This window comes from Sminthopsis crassicaudata, chromosome 2 (genome assembly GCF_048593235.1).
Source record: "Sminthopsis crassicaudata isolate SCR6 chromosome 2, ASM4859323v1, whole genome shotgun sequence".
Taxonomy (NCBI): domain Eukaryota; kingdom Metazoa; phylum Chordata; class Mammalia; order Dasyuromorphia; family Dasyuridae; genus Sminthopsis; species Sminthopsis crassicaudata.
In genome coordinates, this window is record NC_133618.1 from 15,949,754 (window position 1) to 15,966,052 (window position 16,299).

The 16,299-nt window shown below is 35.0% G+C and overlaps 1 protein-coding gene across 2 annotated transcripts in view; it reads right to left on the bottom strand.

Annotated features, from left to right (window-relative positions):
- Positions 1-16,299, bottom strand: part of LRRTM4 (leucine rich repeat transmembrane neuronal 4) — a 942,554-nt gene that overhangs the window by 657,885 nt on the left and 268,370 nt on the right. The window contains exon 3 of one of the 2 annotated variants that reach the window (XM_074285449.1): positions 13,061-16,024. The exons of the other annotated variant lie outside the window; for it this stretch is intronic. Coding sequence (XP_074141550.1) covers positions 16,016-16,024 — 9 coding nt within the window. The 3' untranslated portion in view covers positions 13,061-16,015. Of the gene's footprint in view, positions 1-13,060; positions 16,025-16,299 lie in introns of those variants that run through there. 2 annotated transcript variants of the gene reach the window in all.

Sequence of the window (16,299 nt, forward strand, 5' to 3'; positions counted from 1 at the left end):
CTAACTCTATTTCTTTCTGCCTGTGTCACTCTATGTCTGTTTTTCTGTCTCTCTTTCTCTCAGTCTGTATTTCTGTGTCTGTCTCTCACACTTTCAACTCTTTCATTCTCTGTCTTTTTGTGTCTCAGTCTCACGCTGAATCTCTTTTGTTGTTGTTTTGTCTTGTTTCTATGTCTCTCTCTCAGTCTCTCATTCTCTTTTTCCTTTGTCTCTTTCTGTCTCTCTGTCTTTCTCTCTGTGTCTCTGTCTTTCTGTCTCTTTTCCTCTATGTCTCTGTGTGCAGGTGTGTCTATCTCTATGTTTGACTGTTTCTGTTTCTCTATCTCTCCCTCCCTCCCTGCCTCCCCCACTTCTTTCTCAAAGTTTTTCCTCTTCAAAAATATACTTACACTTTTCATTTTGGTTTAATTAGTACCAATAAGGGTTGTCTCTAGATACAAAATCAAAATCTCTTTTAATTGTATTATTGGAGAATGTGAATCTTTGGAAGCATAGGGGAATTGATGAAAATTTGTGATTAGCTAAAACAAAACAAAAAACAACAGAAATATATTTAAGACTGAAAAGTCACACCTCTATCTAAATGAATAAGATTTCCATCTAGGCAGAGACCTCAGAAATATTAATTTCATAAATAAATAACATAAGTGATAAACTTCCCAGAGCTTACACAAGATAGCAAAAGAAACTCCTTTGTGGCCAGATGTAGCTAAGATCTACACCAATAGCAAAATTACCACTCTATGAAAAAAAGGAGATGAGGGATGTGATCTGAGAAAAGGTAATGTTCATACCCAAGCCTCATGGGAAGAGGCAGCCATTTTCTTGTTAGAATTACCAGCTCGTATTTCCATAAAGATCAAGAGAAATCATTCCTTAGTCAAACTCTCCTCCATAACCAGCATATAATTCCTACATCAAGTCAGGTTCAACTCATGGAGAAACAATCAATCATTCCCTCTATTTCTGTTTACATTTTGTTCAAGGTTAACATCACATACAAATGTAAGCAAATCTAAAACACATTCAAAGAAAATACAATGTAATTTTTCCAGGGAGGCAGCAGCTACTTAGGAATCCAGAAAGAGTTTTTATAAGAACTAGCTTTTGCAGTGAGCCTTGAATGGAGATATGGGTTCTACAACTTAATATATAAGCACGAGGGCCAATCTATGCAGAGAAAAAGATTGAGGATTGAAAGTTGTGGTCAAGGAATAATAGGAGAACACTGAAACTGGAACTCAGAATAAGTGAGGAGTAATAATAGGTCTAGTTTTGCCTTCCATAGAAAGACCCATGCCCTCTTGGTTTTACCAAACTATACACATTGACCAAAACAATAGCTAGCTTTAATCTTGCTCATTAAAAATCTACAAAGCATTTTACAGATTGTTTTATTTTTTTTTCTCCTGACACAATTCTAAAAGATTCTTTCTACTTTATTCATTCACTCATTTATCCATTTGTTTAATGCTCCAGTTAAGGAAGCTGACCGTGAGAATTGGACTTTACAGAAAGCTGAACACTGCAGAACTGCTACTAGAGAATTGCTGCTAGAGGATTTGGTACTTTTGAGAATCCCTTGGATGGCAAGGACATCAAATCAGTCAATACTTTTTTATATAGTTTTTATTTACCAGATATATGCATGGGTAATTTTACAGCATTGACAATTGCTAAACCTTTTGTTCTAATTTGTGCCCTCCTTCCCCTCTCATCCTCCCCCAGATGGCAGGTTGACCAATACATGTTAAATATGTTAAAGTATAAATTAAACACAATATATACATCTACAAACAGTTGTTTTGCTTATAAAATAATTGTACTTTGAAATACTGTACAATTAGCCTGTGAAGGAAATTTAAAATACAGGCGGAAAAAAATTGGGGTCTTGGGAATTCTGTGTAGTGGTTCATAGTCATCTCCCAGAGTTCTTTTGCTGGGTGTAGCTGGTTCAGTTCATGACTGCTCTATTGGAACTGATTTGGTTCATCTCATTGTTGAAGAGGCCCTCGTCCATCAGAATTTATCATCATATAGTATTCTTGTTGAAGTATGTAATGATCTGCTTATTTCACTCAGCATCAGTTCCTGTAAGTCTCTCCAGGACTTTCTGAAATCATCCTGTTGGTCATTTCTTATAGAACAATAATATTCCATAATATTCATATACCATATTTATTCAGCCATTCTCTAATTGATGAGCATCCACTCAGTTTCCAGTTTCTAGTTACTACAAAAAGGGCTGCCACAAATATTCTTGTACATACAGGTTCTTTTCCCTTCTTTAAGATCTCTTTGGAATACAAGCCCAGTAGTAACACTACTGGGTCAAAGGGTAGGCACAGTTTGACCACCTTTTGAGCATAGTTCCAAATCATTCTCCAGAATGGCTGGATGTATTCACAAGTCCACCAACAATGTATGATTGCCCCATTTTTCCCACATCCTCTCCAACATTCATCATTATCTTTCCCTGTTATTCTAGCCAATCTGATAGGTGTGTAGTGGTATCTCAGAATTGTCTTAATTTGCCTTTCTCTAAATCAGTCAATACTTAAAGAAATTAATTGAAACTGTATTTTGGAAGAACACATATTGAAGCTGAAGCTTAAATACTTTGGACATGTAATGAGAAAACAAGACTCTGACAAAGTTTCGAATTGGAGACAAAAGGAAAAGAGGACAACAGGGGATAGAATTAAGTGACTTGTTTTGAGTCATACATGTTGTCTAAAAATATATTGTTTGAAGGATCGTATTCAATCATGGTTACTTTAACTTAAAAACTTAGAATTGCTTGATATGTGTGTATTATGAATGATCAGAAACCTAGGAATAAAGTGGCTTTTATATTTTAACAGGAACTCTAAATTTCTGCCATATTAATTTTAAGTCAATAAAATTTATTAAAGCAATTTATAAGTGCTAACCACTGAGGATGTAAGGATCAAAAAAGAAAATAATCCTAACAATGAATATAGTTGGAATTCTCATTTGGAGATAGAGAATTGAATAGGAGTCAATCAATAAAACAACAAGTACTTATCATCTTATTATAGACCATGCATGACATAGCTACTGCTTATAGAAAGAGGAAAACTGTTAGGTTCTTACTAAGTGCTAATGATATAATGAGATATTAGGTTCTTACTAAGTGCTAAGTCAGTACTTGACAATTCTCTAGTTCTGGCCTTTACTGGGAGTTTTACTTGTGAAGTCCTGGGGAGGAGCAAGTTCATTGGTTGAACTATTTTTTCCCAGAAGCCCTTGCGTTATCCCACGCCCATTCTCTGGGAGGATAAAAGAGAGCAGTTCCATTGTCCTTAGATAATTGCCAGGTGATGTGGAGAGACCCAGAAAGTGGTGAATGGAAGGGTGTGTGTAATATGCTGTTGTCTCCAGAAAAAAAAATAATAATAATAATCTTTCTAATTCCCAGGGATCTTTTTTTTTTTTTTTTTTCTGTTAGGAGAACATATATGTTCACAAGTGTGAAAGTATATAAAACCATGGAACTGATTGTGGAAATGCTAGCAACTCCTGTTGCATTCTGTGAGAAATCATAGTTGAGCAGCTTTGAAGAGATAGGGATGTTGAACCTTAAAAAAGCAACATCATAGCAATTGGTCCCATCACATCTTGGCCCACAGAGGGAGAAGAAATGGAAGAAGTGTCAGATTTTCTATTCTTGGCCTCAAAGGTCACTGCAGACATAAAATTAAAAGATGCTCCTTGGAAAGAAAGATGTGACAAATCTGGATAGCATACACTTTGCTAATCAAGAGTTGTAGAATAAAAATTCTGATGAATGGCTATGAGAATTGGACTAAATAGAAAGCACAAGGCTACAGAATTTCCACTTTCCATTTGTTGTGTTAGAGAAATCTTGTAATCATCCATTGGACAGCAAGAAGATCAATCAATACTTAAAGATCTTAATTGAGACTATACCTTGGAAGAACATATTGAAGCTGAAGCTTACATACATTGGACTCATAATGAGAAAATAAGACATCTTTTTAGATGATGATAAAAGCAGCTTCTTTCCCAGATGTTGAGAAAAATTGAAGGTAAAAGGTAGAAAGGATGGCAGAGATTGAGATGATTAAATAATGTCATGGTAATAATGAATATGAACTTAGATAGACTTTGGAAGATTAGGAGACTATACAAGGACCTAGTAAATTATGGTCTATGACATAAGGGATCACAAAGAGTCAAACTTGACTAGATAACAAGGGGATGCTGAGACAAAGGTAATGAGGAAGGATATTCCAAGACTGGAGGGCAGCCTGTACAAATACACATAGGAAGAAAAATGCTTTGGAGGAGGAGTACTTACAATGAAGCAGACAATGTGTGAAGGGAGTAACGTCATATTTCTGGAAAAAAAATAAATTAGTATTAAATGGCAAAGTTAATTAAAAGAGAAGGTAGCATTTTATCTGAGAGACAATCGGGAGCCACTGAAGCTTTTGGAGCATAGGAGTGACATGTTTTAAGTCTATACTTTAAGAATATCACTTTGGTAGCTTGACGGAAAATGTATTAGAAAGAGGTATGGAATTGGCTACGTGGCCATTACAATTGCTCAAGCCCTTGACCATGAAGGCCCAAAATATGGTGTTCATGACATGAGGAGAGAGGAGGAGACACAGAGAAGACATTGCTGGTAAGTATAAACTGACATGAAATACTTCATGAATGCCCCTCTGCTTCTGACAGGTACGGGAGAAAGGGAGAGAGATGAGTCTTGTGCACAGCTCCAGTCTGGATGGAAATACACAAGCAAAATGACAGAAGCATCAGAGGTAGCAAGACTCAGAGGAGGGACTGTCCAATGAGCAGGCATATATCAGTTTCCCTGCTGACTGCCTTGCTGTGTGAAATGATTAAACATAAAGTTAGTGACATATGTCTGATGACTTACGCTCCTGCCATGAATTTTAAATAGGACATCTTCTCTGCATAGTATCTCTTTTAAAGTCTAGCTAACAATGAAGGCTCTTGTCAGAAGAGCTCCTCGATGCATTAGGGCCAGATTGATTTGGGAAGCATGGGGCTGTTGGTGATTAACTGATTTTTTTCCTCTTCCTTTCCTGCTTCTAGAAATAAAATATACCTCTCACGAGGGAATTAATTGGAACCCATTGGCCATGTCTCCAGGTCACATGGCTCAATATTTATCTTGTGAGAGTCTTGAAATTCATCCTAGGGCAACTATGCAGACATGGGCAAACTAAAGACACAATATGGCAAAGATGAAAGTTTGGGAATCCTAGAACCAGAGCCCAAATACCTGCTACTTCCTGTGGATTCATGCTTCAGTTACTTATCTGAGTATTTGCGCTTCATGGTCTAGTTTCCTATTTCCATGCCTTTACCCAGGCAGTGCCCTCTCCTCTCTCCACATGCTATCTTGTCCACACTCACACTGCCAGTTTGTAGGGATGACATCTATATCAGTCATAATTAAATGATGGAAAACCTCAAGATATTGGAAGCTGTCCAAGAACCCAGGCTATTTAGAGGCTGAGGGAAGCAGCTTTTTGATATTCTGAACAAGCTTTCAAAGCTATTCACAGGTATCTCTCAAGTTCAAGTCTGACCTCATACACTTTTCAATCATGTGAGCTAAGAAATGTCTTCATTTAACCCTGTTAGCCTCAGTTTCCTCCTCTGTAAAATGAATTGGAGAAGGGGATGAGTGGCCAGCTAGATGGCTCAGTGGATAGAGCACTGGATTTGGAATCAAGAAGACCTCAATTCAAATCCAGATTCAGAGGCTTGACAATTAATAGTTGGACAATTAACTTAAACCCAATCATCTCACAAACTAACAAATGGAAGGAACTGAAAAAAAAAAGACACTTCAGTTTCTTTACCAAGCAAACCTAAATAGGTCATGAAGGGGGCTAAAAAATGACTGCACTGTTAAGTAAGCAATCCATGCAGAAATCACCAGCAGTGATAAAGATGGGAAAGAGAATCTAGTGAAAGGAAACTAATATATAGATCAAACACCTTCTTACAACTGCTAAAGAATTAAATAGAGCACCCACTGGTGAGGGCTAAGTCTGGAGAGGTTAGGCATCTTGTCTGGCTGATAATCATCAGAGCAAAATTACTTGCTCCTAGCGTGGTGCCGCTCTTTCCACGGTTCCCAAATACTTAAGTAAAAGGTCAAACAACATAAGCCTCCAGTGCGGGCATGTGAACCATAAGGCTGATCTATCTTTACATTTCGGCCTGCTTATGCCTTTTCCCCCTCAGACATGCATTATGTACATATTTACATTTAGAGCAGGAGACATTAACTTTTATCCCATCTCATTTAAAAAAAGAAAAACCTAAAATGCAAAGACATCACATAAGTTGCCCAAGGAACAAAGATGAGATTCTGTCATCTATACAGCCAATAGATTGTGCTGTGGATGATTCAATGTTACTTCATATCTCTGAGCCCAACTTGAATGATGGCAAGTCCATGGAATTTCATATGGCCCTAGGAATGAGTGCCATTGTACAAGATCAAGCAAACACAAAGAAATCAAAGCATCCTTTGACCACTACCTCTGTCCAAAACAACTATCTCCTTTAGCTCTGTTAGCAATGTCAGGCCAGCCAGGAATCTTCGTTATTCCTTCCTGATTTCCACAAAGCTCACCAGCTGCCATGGCTAATTGATGCAGATTTCCATCACGTCTTTTATGTATCACTGTCATTCAACTTATTGACTCAATAGATAGAAAGATAGATAAATAGAAATAGAATAGGTACTCATTTATTTGTCCATTTATTCACCTACATATATACAATAATTGTATATGTTTTATTTATATGTGTATATATAACTGTATATATCATACACAGATAATTATATATACATATGCACACATGTATATGCATATAGATACAGAAATAGATAGAAATATATATATATATATATATATATATATATATATATGTTCATTCATTTAACTATTCATTCATCCACTTATTTATATGTGTATTTATGTTTATGCATTTCTGTAATATACATGTGTCTACATGTATGTATATATATATATATCCACATATATAGCATGCATATGTGTAGTTTCTTAATTATATAGACATGTATATAGAGATAGAAATAGATGTAGATATATACAAAGATAGATATATATATATTATATATGTTCACTCATTCATTCATGTATGTATGTATATATACACCTATATGCAATTATATATGCATATACATATGTATATTTATGTGTATATATATATGTAGATAGGTACAGATAGAAATAGAGATAAATATACATAGATTTAGATATAGATATAATAATTATATTATATATTTCTTACATTCATTTACCCACTCATTAATATATATATATATATATATATATATACATATATACACATATATGTATTCATATATATTTATGTTTATAAATGTATATATGTATGTAACATACTTACATAAATATATGTGTCAATATAGATATACTATTTATGTATTATATATCCATTCATATATAATATATATCTATGTGTATGCAAATGTATATACACATATATATCTATATGTGTATATGCGCATTTAAATATATGTATAAAGACAGAAATTTTTAAACACAAATCTCTCTCCCATCTCTTCCCAACCCTTGTCAGGAAAACAATTACTCTACTACTTAGAAACACTAAATTTCTTTTAAACTCAGTCCAGGGGCCATTTCCTAGGTTATTCTTTTATTGATCCTGCCAAATTACTCATTCTTTCTTTTTTTCTCTCTCTGTATGTCTTTGTCTCTGTCTCTTTTCAAAACAACAAACACTGTACAGTTTTTTCATCAATACATGCATTATCCATTCACTTGTGGTATGTTAATTGAGGATATTAATTTTTTGTTTGTTTGTTTTATTGTTTTTTGTTTTTCCTGAGGCTGGGGTTAGTGACTTGCCCAAGGTCACACAGCTAGGAAGTGTGAAGTGTCTGAGACCAGATTTGAACTCTGGTCCTCCTGAATTCAAGGCTGGTGCTCTATCCACTACTTCATCTAGTTGCCCCCTAATTTTTTTTTAATTGGGGAAAGTAGGCAACTAGCTTGTAACTTATTGTCTCAGAGAATTACATAGAAAAGAATGGAATACTAATTGACTTATCTTTGTCAAACAGATGACCAGATGAATATGTGTCAGTTCTGAGTTTGAATTCAGTTTTTCCTAAAATCAAGGTCTGCCTTCTATTCATTACATCATCTTTGATATCATGTAGAAATCCCTATACATTAATAGGGAAGATGTTTAATAAAAAGGTTATTGAATAGCATTAAAATGAACTTATTCAATCTCAAGATCCTACATCATCTTTTGCAACAGAAAGTCTTCCAAAAGGTTTACCCTTCTGCTAGTGTTCATTTCATTTTCAGAAACTTATAAAATATATTCTGACTTCATAAAAGCTGATTTTCCCCGTCACTATATATGACAGGAGGAATCATTCTGATCAAACTTTCCAAAAACAATGAAACTTCAAGAAAGCAGTCTGAAGGGTTGCATGGCAGAATGACCAATGAGCTGATCCACCTGAATAATTATGCAGATATCTCTTGGTATGTTTCAATGGGCTTCGGCTGAGCTGGATGTAACCCAGACATTCAGCTTGTCTAATTAGCCATGGAGGGTTGACAGCTTTGCTAATCTCAGGGACTGGTCCTCCCTATGTTTCTGGCCATTCAAAAAGCTTTAGCGGGTGCTCCCAGACTAATGGGGCAGAACAAATATTTCAGTCACATCAATTCATTTAGACAGATAAAGATCTAAGCCATTTTTCTGGGGTAATGGTATATCATGTTTTTCACTTAACTCCCTCTGTGTGTGTTCTTTGTATGTAGGTTTACACACATTTATTTTAGTGCAGAAAACTCACTTTCCCCATGAAGATAGGCAAGTTGTAGTTTTGAGGACAATGAGAGGACAGATGACTTGTTGAGAGTTAAATACCCAGGCTTTGTTAGAGACAAAATTTGAACACAAATTTCAAGACTGATTCTTGAATAATTGCTGTTCTTTGTCACATGACATCGCGATCTTTCAATCAAGATACAATATGTCTGACAATGACTGATCAGACCAATAGGAACTCAGATGGCTCTACTGTAATTCAGGAACAAAGAATCCATATGATGATCCAGTGTGGAGATGGATCCAAGTTTGCTTATCTGCCGTCTCATTTAAAATACTTTATTTCTACTTTGCTCATAGAGGACAATGCCTTCTTTGATGAGGGTACACCATGCTGGGCGGCCCTGTGCCAGTGTCTCTTCCATGTCTCACAAATGATTTGTTAGGATCCTTACTAGGTGCTAAGTTGGTAGTTAACCATTCTCTAGCTCAGAGTTCACACCTTTAGTTCAAACCTTTAAAGGAGTTTACACCTTTAAAGGAGCTTGCTCATTGGTATGCAAGGAGTTCCCACAAGCCCATGGAGTACCCACAAGCCCATTCTCTGGGAGGATATAAGGAGCCAGGATTCAGGAAGGAGAGATCATTTGAGATTCTACTGTGGTGCTCGCTTGGTACACTTGGACCAGAGCAGATTCACAAGTCTAAAGGAAAAGCTGCTCATGGACTTCTGGGAGATTGACAACTAGGATTGAATTCTGGGAAACCCACAATCCCACACTCTTGGAGGCAGAGTCTGATTCATTCCCATGTCTACCTTCATGCTGGTTGGAGGCTTTGGATTCAGAGGGAGCTAGAGACTGAAGCTGGCTGGAGACATTCTGACAAGAGCACATTGGGGAACCAAGGAAAGAGACAATAAAGGACTTGAACTCCTGGCTGCATTTTGAGATTGTTGAACTGAACTGAAAGGAAGGCTGCCTCCAGAAGCTCCCTGCCTCCCAGAGAAGTATCACAATCAAGAGACAACAGAACATAAAATAATAAGTTCTTCAGAGAGACCTTGAGATTGTCCTTGCATCATTTCTTCTGACCATCAAGTGATGCTTGCCTAGTATGAGTTCTCTATGAAATGGCTTTTTGGATAAATATATATTGGGAGTTTAACAGTGTGGCTAGCCTTTAGAGTTGTGCTGCCTACAGTAGAATTTGACTGTATCTGATACCTTATCTTCATATATATAAATACGGCCTCACAAAAGCAAGATGGGTTAGTTAGCACATATACATTATACAATCTAGTCAACTGGACCATATTAAATATGTACTCACAATAATGGCATACGGTATTAATTTTGACAAACAATAGAGAAGGAATTTAGAAATTTCACATATATTACTAGTGATCGACTCTGATTTATTCTCTAATATAACGATTGATCCAAATCTTCAACAACATGTATCACCATATTTCATTTTTTTTTACTATAAGATTAAAACATTTTAATGTAACTGAGGTTTCAAGATGCTAGAGCATGTCAGAAATTTCCTCCACTGGCAGAAGTTCATTTTTTTTTTCTGTTTTGGAACAGAACTTTAGAATTTAAACAGATGTATATTTCCCTTGGCTTGAGATCCCATAAGATAGGCAAAACATGGAACAAAGTAAAGTAATGGCACTTGTTGACATGCAATAAACTTTATAATTTTTGACATTTTAGCAAACATTTTATAATAAACTGTGTCCTTTTATTACACTTGCATATTTTACATGATTTGTCATAAATTTCAAGATTTGTTGACACATTAGGAAATGTTTTTATCGTGAGGTCACGTATTCCTTTGTATGTTAAATATAACTTTGATAAAAAGGCTACCCAGCTAAAACCTACCTTTGATTTTAGCCTTCAAGTTTTCAATGGAGTTTATAATCAGTTATGTTCCCAGGGTACTGAAGCACGTGCATCTCCAGATCTCAGATTCATTTCTTAATTATTTCATGGCATATGGCAAGATGCAATAACATGGTGCATAAGTCAATCTCTATTTGATATGTTTTGTAATGTTTGACTAACTTCTTCCTTCCCTCAATCAGGACAAGACTTGCCCAACGGAAGAAAAAAAATCCCTAAAACATTTTGGGTGGTATGTTATTTTAGAGTCTGATGAATGTGCCCATTTTATACTGGTTCATCTTGGTGCTATAATATACCACACTGGTGGTACAGCCTTGGATGCAAGTGAACTTCATTTGTACAGATGATCTTTATTTCAATGTTCAGAATTTCAATATTTATATTGACTTTCCCACGGAAAAAATATTTTTCTTCTTCATATCAATACTTTGTTGCAGCTTTTTTTCTTGGTCTCTTTATTGTTTCTCTGACATCAAGAAATATATACCTCACATTAGATAGATTAATAAAACATCATTATCATCAAGCCTCTTCTCTTTCTCTCTCTTTTTTTGTTGTTTTTGCTCCCCCACCTCCCAAGAACTTAATATGCTATTTTGAAACAATAGTTTTCAGTTATATTTACATGAAATTCATCTTCTGAGTGGGAGGATAAGATATACTCATAAATACCAGTGAGATACTATCCTCATAAGCTATAAGAAGACTGCAGTATTAAAAAGGCAAAAAGAAAGGAAGGCAAGAGGCAGGGAGGCAGGGAGGCAGGGAGGCAGGAAAGAAGGAAGGAAGGAAGGAAGGAAAGAAGGAAGGAAGGAAGGAAGGAAGGAAGGAAGGAAGGAAGGAAGGAAGGAAGGAAGGAAGGAAGGAAGGAAGGAAGGAAGGAAGGAAGGAAGGAAGGAAGGAAGGAAGGAAGGAAGGAAGGAAGGAAGGAAGGAAAGAAGAGAAAATCTGCCTACCTGCTAACTTCTTTACATTTTTCTCATTATTCAGTCATTACTTAGATGACATCTCCCAAATAACTATTTGTTTCCACCACTTTTCTTGTCCTGAAATTATCTTTGTTTTTGTTTCATGCCCCAATCATTAGATAGTATGATGCTTAGGGGGAAGTACTGTTTTCATAGTTTATCTTTCCTTTTCAATACCTAGCCCAGTAACTGGCAATTACAAGGCCACTAATAAATGTTTGTTCAATAGAAATGAGTTGAATCTGAGGCTTCTTTGAATAGATTGGAATAGATCTCTGTCTGTTACACTTTTTTTCTCATGAAGTCATAATGAATGTATATTCTAACACACAATACCTTGAATTTTTTTTCCCAGTTTAATAAGGCATAAGAGTAAGAAGAAGCCAGTCTACATTTTGAAGAAACTGTTCTTTATGTCTTTGGAATCTATCTACATGAAATTTATCTTCCAAGTGGGCAGAATAGGATACATTAATGGACACCAGTGAGACACTATTCTTGTCCAACACGTAACAAGACTCAAGTGTGACCTGAATGGTTCCCTGGTGTTTGAATTTATATTCCTCTCAGAGGCATTGAAGAGTGTGTTTCACCACAAAGAGCTAAAATCATTACAATCATTGTTTATAAATCTTTTAGAAAAATGCATTTTCTTAGCAGCAACTATGGCAACAGGGAACTCGAAATGACATTGGGAAAGAATTGAGTGAGTCTGCTCACGGTAATATCCACAGGATTTATATTTTAGTGTCTTCCATGCTGGGATCCTGAGAAAATCAGGAGAGCAAATACAAGTATGGTGTCTGGGATTGAAAAGGATTTTTTTTTCTCCCCTGCCTGTAGGTTACATGACCTTTTGACAACTGTTAAGATAAATAACCATTAAAGATTCTCCTAGAGAATGTTGATCATTTATTATTTATTTAGCACTTGTATTCCAAGAATTATGTCAATATCTGTGGAGAAAATGGTATGCATGCATGTAAAAATTTGGATTGTGTGTGTGTGTGTGTATATATATATATATATATATATATATATATATATATATATATATATATATATATATATATATATACATACACATGTGTATATGTATATATATATGTTTATATCCACATGTAATATATACACATGTATATTTGTATGTGTATACATGTGTATGTATATATGTATATATATATATATATATATCTGTCTCTCTGTATATACATATGCATGTGTATATGTGTATATATATATATATATATATATATATATTTAAATACAATAGTACGTCTTTTCAATAAACTCTTACTCTATTTGAGAATGGCAATATATCAGTTCCAGGACAAATAGAATATATAACAAGTTCTGAGTGTTCAACTGCAAGGCTCAGAAATGTTTAGGAAAGTTTAAGTTTTGCTGCATTGGAGATTCTGATCATCATTTAAGAGGTAGTAAGATTCAGGATCAAAGTTAAAGGAATAGTGGGTTCTCACTGACATGGAGAGGGGAGGTGGATTTGCTATTCGTCCATGAGGGAAAAAGAGGGAAGGTCATTAAAAAGAAATTTGAGGATGAATAGGAATGGAGATGATGAAGTGAGATAAAACTTCTTCTTGCCCTGAAGTAATTTGTGTTTTAATAGGAAAAAAAGGGCAAATATCTATTGACATACAAGAGTAATCCAAAATAAACTGAAGATAATATTAAAGGGGAAAATCTAATTTTGGGAGAGTAGGAAAGCTCTCCTAAAGAAAGTGAAATTTCAGTGCAATATTTAAGGGATCACTTTCCAGATATGAAAGACAACTATTGCAAAGGCAGGAAGAGGGAGGAATATGTGAAGAATTGTAAAGCAGTCAATATAACTGACCCAAAACATATGTAGAGGAAGCATTTTTTTTTTAAATCCCTGGAAAGATAGCAAGGGGACCAGGTGTGAAATGTCATGTGAAAAACAAAATACTTCTTAAGCATTTACTTGATGTGAAGCACTCTAATAAGTGCTGGAAGAGATTATATGAAATTAAGAATTCAATCCATACAATGACTTGCATATTCTTTCCTAAGCAAATTAAGACATTAAAGTCCCATGAATGTATCATTTATGACCTTATCATCTTGAGATTTTGTTTTTGTGATATAGTTCCTAATAAAATGTACATTTCCATCATATTATGATTTAACATCTCACTAGCTAGGCCCTTATCTTCTAATAGGTCCGTCTGAATCTCTATAAATACTCCTTTTCATACTCACCTCTGATATTTTTTTATTTTTATTTGTACTTTAATTCAGTTATCATTTCTCATGCATATTTTTCTTAAATTTTCACCTCTTCCCCCCAAAAAATTGTTCGTACTCTCTTAGTGACAAAATTAATTAGTATGTGAGACCTCATCCTTCATTCACTGCTCCAGGCACAGAAATTCACTCTTCATGACTTGCTCACTCATTTTAGGAGAAATAACTTATTCTGCACACTTATCCAAAGACAGAACATAATTAATGAATGACATTTTAGAGTTGTATGAATAATCATTCATCAACAACTTTTGGACCGTAGCTCTGGTTAACTCCATTGTTGTTGGTGAGTAATTTTAGTTGTGTCCAACTCTTCCTGACCCCTTTTGGATTTAATGGGTTTTCTTGGCAGATATATTAGAGCAAGTTGCCATTTCCTACTCTAGCTCATAAGGAAGCTGAAACAAACATTATTAAATGACTTGCCCAATGTGACATGGCTAGTACATTGTTTGAGGTCAGAGTTGAACTCACATCTTCTTGACTTCAGGCCTGGAACTCCATTGCATCACTGAGTTGGTCAATGGTGGGAACAAATAGGCAATTAATAAGTCTTTGTCAATGGATTTACAAATTTATCAAAGTTAAGGACAGCCAAAAAAAAATGGAACAACAGCATTCTATCCATTGTACCACCTAACTACCCTCTTACCCCATAGGATGACAAAATTGTCAATAAATCAAACATAATTTGGGGGGAGGTATAAACTTTTAATCTGATATTATGTTTCATTTATTATGTTCATATTCATTTTTACTTTCCTTCCCCCAGTAACATAAATTTGTGAGAGTAGGGTTCACTTTGATTTTGAACCTATGCTTTTAGTGAATTTCACAGTGCCTGAAATATAGATGATTAATGAATCCCTATTAGTGTTAATATTGCCATGACTTTAAGAATTCATCTTTTGACATGTTATTACAAAAATTCATCTGATAGAGATGAAAAAAGCAACATTTGACATTTTTATCATATTTATTTAATTGATGAAATATTTCCTTTGTGTAATGCAAGGTCTTCTTTCCTCATTCAATTAACAGACAAATACTTATTCAATAATATAAAATGATTGCTATTTTGTTACTTTCTAGAAATTCAAGCAAAGGTAAACCAGTTTCTTCCTGTTACTTGTCTCCTTTCCTACCTGTCACAAATACAGGAGTCATACATTGGAAAACCATCCTGGAAGATGAGCTTAACTAGATTAAGGATGACCAATTGGTCCTGAAAACATCACTGAAATAGGAACATGTCTATCCCAAGTACATAAGGATTTCCCCGAGAAAAATTGGTCAATGAAAATAATTTGTCCCAGAGGCAACTGAAGTAGTCATTGCCAAATGCTTAGAGCTTGGTCAGATATCAAAAACGCCAAGGTAATCCACTGCATCTCAAGTTCAAGTCATTTTCAGTCCTCCTTTTTTTTTTGTCCTTTTGTCCTTTCATGGCTCTGGAAGGAAGAGTGAGGCTGATGAGTTTGTGTAACACTACCTCATTTATACAAATTCCATAAACGTTTCAAGACATCTCTTTGTTAAGTCATTGGTCCTCTTCAAACATGAAGGAGAAACAAGAATCTTTCCCTAACGACAGATGACCTCTGAATAACTCTGCCTTTTAGTCTCCTCAGCAGTAAGATGTGTGACTTAATAATTGAATTACAATAAAAAGTCTTTAGGTCTTTTATTTATTTTTAAAGACATCAGTGCCCATGTAAATGAAGAAATGGTATTATATGGCATTCTTGGTTCCTTCTAAGTTTAAGTCTATGATCTTATTGTTTTCTTAGTAGGATGGAAAAAGTGCTTTGTCAGCTTTCATGCAGTATGCAAATATTCATGATTGTGATGATGATGATGAGGAGGAGGAAGAGGATGATGATGATAAAGATGGTGGTGATTGTCATGGTGATCCTAGAATTGTCTTCATTCATGATCAATTTCTCAAGTCACCTGTTATTGTTACCAAAGTAGAGCAAAGCAACAGAAATGGGGTTAGTCACTTAAAAATTAAAACTAAAACATTGTGAAAACAATTTTCTCTTCATATTTTTAAAACTTTTAGATTATAAAAGATAGCCATTGGTAATAGAAAATATATATGTTGTTTATTAAAATAAAAATGAACAAACATAATTAAAATGTCATTATATATGTGGCCCTCCTAAAATGAGGACTACAAGGGGCTAGCTTTGGTAGCTTTGTAAATAGATAAACCTCTTTGGAAG